This window comes from Desmodus rotundus, chromosome 2 (assembly GCF_022682495.2).
Source record: "Desmodus rotundus isolate HL8 chromosome 2, HLdesRot8A.1, whole genome shotgun sequence".
NCBI classification, from domain to species: Eukaryota; Metazoa; Chordata; class Mammalia; order Chiroptera; family Phyllostomidae; genus Desmodus; species Desmodus rotundus.
The window spans coordinates 202,863,624-202,870,057 of record NC_071388.1 but is presented as its reverse complement, the minus strand read 5'-3'; the positions used below and the strand labels follow the sequence as shown (position 1 = coordinate 202,870,057).

The window sequence follows — 6,434 nt, the reverse complement described above, 5'->3', positions numbered from 1 at the left end:
TTTTGACACATTCATCATACTTAGCAATAGCCACCAAAACCTAGAGTTCTTATAGCTACTATTTCTCCCTTTGTGAATGCCAGAGAATTGTACCACCTAGGACCTCTTCCGCTCTGCTCATCCAGTTTCCTACAGGTGAACTTTTGTCAGTGACACTGTTATAGCACCAAGGGACTATCAATATTATGCCTGTCACCATCTGGCTAGACAGTGATCGAACACACAAACCCCATCCTTAGGGCCTGCTTGCTAGGACTATTATCTTGTGATCCCTCAAAGAAGAGCCTGAGATGAAGTCCCTTCAGTAAGTAATTTATTGTGAGAAATATATCAGGAGAAGGAGCAGCAGGGGAAGCAGGGTAGCATACTGGGAAAGCTAAGCAAGGATCTGGTCACAGCTGGGACTAGCTCCAGCCTGAGCCGAGGGGGCAGCACGAATCATGCCACTCAGAGGCAGATCAGCAGCCATCCCTCCCAGCAGCCAGCCCCCTAAGAGGATTCTCCACAGTACCAGCAGCATCCCCTACACCAGCGAACTGCTCTCATTTGTTTCCTGAACAGCAAACACTTCCTTGAAAGTCTTCTCAAATTCCGCCTCCAGTCTAAGGCCCATTAGGCCAAAGTCATTGTACTGGGAAAAAAAGATAAATCACAACAAAAGTAATGCCACTCATTCTCAGTGTTTAGGAACACTGCATTCAAGAACCATGGCTTTAAACACCCAAGTTACATTACCCAGGTTAAGATAAAAAACTCACATGGCTTAGAGTAACTTCTGTGTCTAAGTGCACAATGAATTCATGTGAACTAGGCAAAAGTGGGCAATGATGACCGCATGTGGGGACTCATTTTTTTATTATTGTTCTGTAAGCTTCCAGAGATGTTTATTTATTTGATATTCTTGTTTCATCTATTATCTTCCTTATTGGCTTGGGTTGTTTATTTTAGTGACAGAAGACTAATACATGTTCTTTCCAACAATCCAGTATAAAATAAAACCAGTGACCTTCCTTTCACCTTGTCACGTTGTTCCCCTCTGCTGACCCCTGTTAACTATATGCACATTCACATGCAAAGGACTCTGCAGTTTGGGATCTCTGAGGTGCGATTGAGTGTATTTGAGGAGAGACAAGAACAGCAACATGACTTTAGGGTACAATCTTCTCCTTAGGTTTGGAGCAGGGAAGACATGACTGTTCCCAATGGGCACCTGTCACCTTTTCTGAGGGGAATGAGTTCTCAGGGGCCTGGGATTCTGGCTGCAGGGACACCTCCCAACTCACTGTTACTCTCCATGGTGAGCTTAAATCCTGAGTTTTAAAAGTTTCTCACTTCCTGAACCCTTGCTGGTACAGGCTCATCATAAAGGATGAGGGATACTAAAATTTCCCAGCACCAGGAGATGAGGGCAGAGTGAGTCAATGGAAAGAAAATTAAACTGAAGCAGGAGAGACACTTACCTTGTACGATGCCCTGTGGTTCTGAAAGATGAGGCGCATGTCCCGCACAAACTCCTCCATTTGGGGGTAACCCTGCTCTTGCAGCTTCTTCTTGATTTTGTCCAACCACATGGGTTCTTTTAGGTTTTGAGAAACGTCTTTAATCTGGTGGAGAAAAATATCATTGAGAGAATTACTGCCATAGTTCAATGTCTGCCTTCTGTGAATTCCCATCACACCCAACAGAAATCCAAGGTGAAGATAAAGGCAGCTCGTGTCTCCCTCCCAGGGGTTTCAGATCACAAACCCCACAAGGGCCCGTGTCAAGGTCAGGTAACATCATGGCGCCCTGTATTCATGGTTTGTTATTGTTACTCACATAATAATAATACGGAATCTTCGCAAAAAATGAGCTCTCTGGATGGCAATATACTTTCAAGAGGAGAAACTCACATTTCTGCAAAAGAAGGAAGATGTGAATGAAAAGCAACTTGGAGAGAATGAGCCCATATATGGGCAGGCATGCCCATACCAGTCTTCTGGAAGTTTTGCCAAACAGCTTTTACTCTAGGAGACAGTCATGTAATGGCTGAATGAATTTTTTCTGCAAACAGTTTCTGAAGAGTTTTCAGCATGGATCAGGCATGGTCAGAGGAACAGGAGTGCTTTGGTACCCTTCCTCTCACCCTGCAACTGTTTGACTTCTCACATTGAGCAGAAAGGAGGAGGCTCGGCATTTGGATTTGACTCACCAGCTGCTCCTCAGGCCCCATCGGTCTTGCCAGGACCTCAGATTCCCTGACACACTGCTGACTTCCTGAAAACTCCTTCATCCTGCAGAAGATGCAACTCCATGGGTTCCTGGGAGGTCAGGCAAAGTGAACAAGACAAAGTCTCAGAAACAGGCACCGTTCCTATGGCTGCCACCATTCTTCTTTCAGGAATGGCTGATGGACACAGCAGGGGAATGAAGGGGACACTTCCCAGAGACTCTAAGACCCCCATGAGCAGTCTGAGCTGATGAGCCTCTGACCATAAAGGGTAAAGGTTGGGGGTGAGTGTATGGAGGGCTGTGTCAGTGTGAGTGGTGGGCTCTCCTTTCCCCATCTGAACTGCTGGGAGCACAAGAAGACCTTTCCCCCAGGCCTGAGTGTCTGAGATGGGACCTTAACTTAACCCATGGGGACCTCAGGCCTTCATCAGCCAGTTGGGAAAGTGGCAAAATGAAGAAACCAGGCCATGTTTTCTGCCTTTTCTGAATAAAAACAGAACACAAGCAACTGGCATTTCCACGCCTATAAACAGTTGTCTGTGATGGGAAAGTTCTGGAAAGGATAGTAGCCTTATGAAGGCAAAGGATGCAGCCACCAGCTTCCATCTCCCACAGGAGAGAGGGGAACATTCTCCTCCTGCTGCTAGCGTCTTTCAACAGCTCCCAGGATCATACTGCTGGACTCGTACATCCAGCACCATTCTGTCCCCATCAGGTCACAAGGAAGAGATCAGCAGGGGGAGTGTGCATGGCAGGAGGAAGGGTCTATAAAAGGAGACAGGGGGCTGCATCTCACAAACCTCTCAGTCTCCACAGGAGGGAAGTGACAGTCCTCATGAAAGGATCTGGAACAAGTATCACAGCAGAAGAGCGTTCCTCCATCCAGGCAGATCTCACATATGTCTGAGTTTCCCACCTGGAAGGTAAAATAATGTCTGCATCCCCAAGGGCGCCTGACCAACAGTGCTGTGAGAATCTAGGACCCATGGCCTTGGTGAGCCTGCAGGGATGCCTATGTTTCCTGAATTCTGAAGGGACAGCATAGAGTGGATGTTTAAAGAACTCTTGGCCTGCAGTGAAGTTCAGGAGGAGTGACTGTGTACCAGACCAGAGAAGTTTTTCCTATAAAACCAGAGATCATAACACAGAAATGCAGGCAAAAGAAAGAGGATAGTCTCATGGGAATCTGAATGATGTTATTACCGTGCAGAAAAAATGAGTTCCTGAAATAGTGTTAAAACCATTTTTCTACACCACAATGGTATAATTTATGTGGTGGGCAGTGAAATGGGAGATGTATTGAGAATTTGATAAGATGGAAAAGACTTATTAATGTATAAAGTACTAAAAGATGAAAAGACAATAATTCACAATTGCTTTGAGTCTTTTTTCTGGATTTTGTGTTCAAAATAGTTGGATTGGCTGATTGGGATTCAGGCCATTTCTTTTGTTATCAACAATGGTCATATATGAGGGACTGTAGCTCCAAAAATACCCTGCCAAGCACTCCCATTCAGTGTCCTGGGGGGATCTGATACACATCCCCAGTGGGCTCCGAGATGCTCTAGCAGGGAGGCTTGGGCCGTGTTTCTTCCTGTGAGTGCAGACACTCACAGACTACTAGCATCATTCTCCAAAACTTATGACCCCCCTCTCCAAAAATAAGAAAAGAAAATAACCAACAGAACCAGTGTTTAAGAATCTCGCGTATATAATAATCTTTACAGGTGTGACTCTGTGGATCTTTGTCCAGCTACACAATAGAATCTCCCAAGGAGAGTGTATAAGGTACTAATGTCCTGGTCTTGACTCCAGAGATTCTGAATCACCTGGTCTGGGTGGAGTGCAGGCATTGGAGTCTTTCTGGAGTCACAAAAGGGGTAATTTTGTGTAGCAGAATCATCCAGGGACTTTTAAATAATCCTACTGTACAAGTCATAGCTCGGGGTGATTAAAACAGATTTTCTCTAGGGGGCATCTAGGTCTTCAGATGACTCTAGTGTGCAACCTAAGTGGAGATTTACTCTGAGCAGACTGGACAGTAAGGCAGGGGCATAGTATAAGTCAATGTTGAGTTGGCCTGTAATGTCGATTCCAGGAAAGAGACTAACAGGACTGCAAGTACTCTTGCCATCTCCTCCCCCTTTGGCCCTGGACAGTGAGACCCGGCCCTCTGTGTCTACATCAATCCAAAAGAAGCCTCACAAACACTGGACTCCAGGGCTGTTGGCATGATTGAGGACTCCCTAAGTTGGCCGAAGACCAAAATCCAGGGGGATAAGATCTACATCCTATCAGGGGATTGTTTGGAGGGAAAGTCTATGGAAAACTATTTGACAGTCCCTCCTCCACTGTGGATGTCATGTATCAATATTAGTGCATCACATCCTATGCAGTGCTGCCCCCTGGAGTTGGGCAAAGGTGAGTCTGCTTATAATGTGCATCATCTTGTCACAATGAAGAAATCAACGTCTGATTTAGCTTAGACAGGGGAATCTTCCTTAGGTTTGGCAGACCTCAAAGCAGACAGCCATATGTTATCAGTGTGAGTAATGATGCCCAAATATGTAAGTGATGGTGGTTTTATTCCTAACCTCCAGCTCAGCACCTTGATGGTTCCCTTGAGCCTGGATGCAGGGCCCCATTAAAGAACCCAGCTGCCCTGCATGCATGTCTCAGTGGATCACTGCAAGTATATCTTGAATCTGGCTGCATGGTCTGGCCAGTTCCTTCTGCCTGATGCATTAAACCATCTTAGCTCTGCCTGAATGATGGGGTGAATAGTTGGCATTTTCCTTCCTTCCCTTCTACTTTCTTGAAAATACCACCTTCCCCTCAAATTTGCACCATACCTCTAATCTACAAAGCCTGCCCTGTCTATTTCTACTTCAAGTCCATCTCCAGGGAACCCAGTGGACTAGAGCTCTGCCTTCCATACTGACAGGGACTCAAGAAGGTTTCCACCAAACAAATGCAAAGGATGCTTTAATACTGAGACACCCAACTTCAGAACCATCTACCTGACATGGGTGATGCATCTGCTGTTCTCTGCTCAAAATACACAGCCACATGTTCCAACTGAGCATGAGTACACTTGCGGGAAAGATGACAATGAGACAGGTAAAATACCAAGGGAAAAGGCCTAGATTGTTTGGGAGTATACACAGGGTTTAATACTTACACACAGGTCAGCTAACATACTGTTGTGAGACTTTGATATTCTCCACTGAAAAAAGAGGAAGATTGAGTGACAATAATTAATGGGATGTTTGCATCCATCACTTATTTAAACAGCCATCTTTTGAGGGATTCAATTCACAATCAATCCATTATTTCATACATACTTATATAGACCTACATATCTACAAAGAGAATTAAAAGTGCCAAAGTAGCACCCAATCTAGTTACGTGTCCTGGCTCTCAGACCCAAGGCGGGCCTTTGTGAAGTCATGCAGGGAGTGTGGCCCAGCTTTCACAGATGTGACTGGAGGAACTCTCTGGTTCTCCCACTTTGAGGGGCCCTCAAGCTTTCTTCTCTATATCCCACCAGAGTAGCTGCAATGACAGTATCAAGCTGAGGACTCATTATCCACAGCCTCCAGCAACCACAGAGCCCAGATTCCTGCAATCCATGCCAGTGTCCCAGGGGAGAATTCTCTCACCCTCTGAAGCTCTTCTGGGGCGTAGCTTTGAAGATAAAATGTGTTCAGTGACGGCAGCGTTGCCTCTCTCCTTCCAGAATGTCACCCTCCTGTCTTCTCCACTCAAATCCCAAGATGTCAGCTGGGTGGCATTTCAGAGGTGACTGACTGCCGTCCACTAGACTTCTATTGTTTATGCACATGCAGTAGAATGACTTCCCTTCTGGATTCAGGCAGCCTCAGCCTTACTCTCCAGCCCAGGGCACAGAGGTCACAGACAAGTGTGATCCACTGGACAATCACCTGAGAGGTGGCCATGTCACTGCCCACCTCTGTGTGTGGCCTAGATTCCCCCAGCCCTACCCATTATTCATTCTTCCATATTTGACAATGAAGTTGAAAAATCCTTGAGGTCAAGGATATTGTTTGAATCTTCTTTCATGGATATTGGGCATTTAGTATGAACTCAACAATTTTATGTTCAACAAGAGAATGAATGAGTATCGTGTCACTTCAGAAAACAGATTACTTGCTATTTCTTGAGCAAACATTAGCAGACAATAAATGATTGTTCATGCGGAA

The 6,434-nt window shown here is 45.5% G+C and overlaps 1 protein-coding gene across 3 annotated transcripts in view; it reads right to left on the bottom strand.

Annotated features, from left to right (window-relative positions):
• Positions 1-302: 302 nt before the first annotated feature.
• LOC112307905 (nuclear body protein SP140-like protein) overlaps positions 303-6,434 on the bottom strand; it is a 59,344-nt gene continuing 53,212 nt past the window's right edge. For all 3 annotated transcript variants that reach the window (XM_045198189.2, XM_053919169.1, XM_053919170.1), the window contains 6 exons: positions 5,393-5,437; positions 3,012-3,127; positions 2,192-2,300; positions 1,819-1,896; positions 1,461-1,604; positions 303-631 (listed from right to left, as the gene is read on the bottom strand). In XM_045198189.2, coding sequence (XP_045054124.2) covers positions 524-631; positions 1,461-1,604; positions 1,819-1,896; positions 2,192-2,300; positions 3,012-3,127; positions 5,393-5,437 — 600 coding nt within the window. In that variant the 3' untranslated portion in view covers positions 303-523. The remainder of the gene's footprint in view (positions 632-1,460; positions 1,605-1,818; positions 1,897-2,191; positions 2,301-3,011; positions 3,128-5,392; positions 5,438-6,434) is intronic.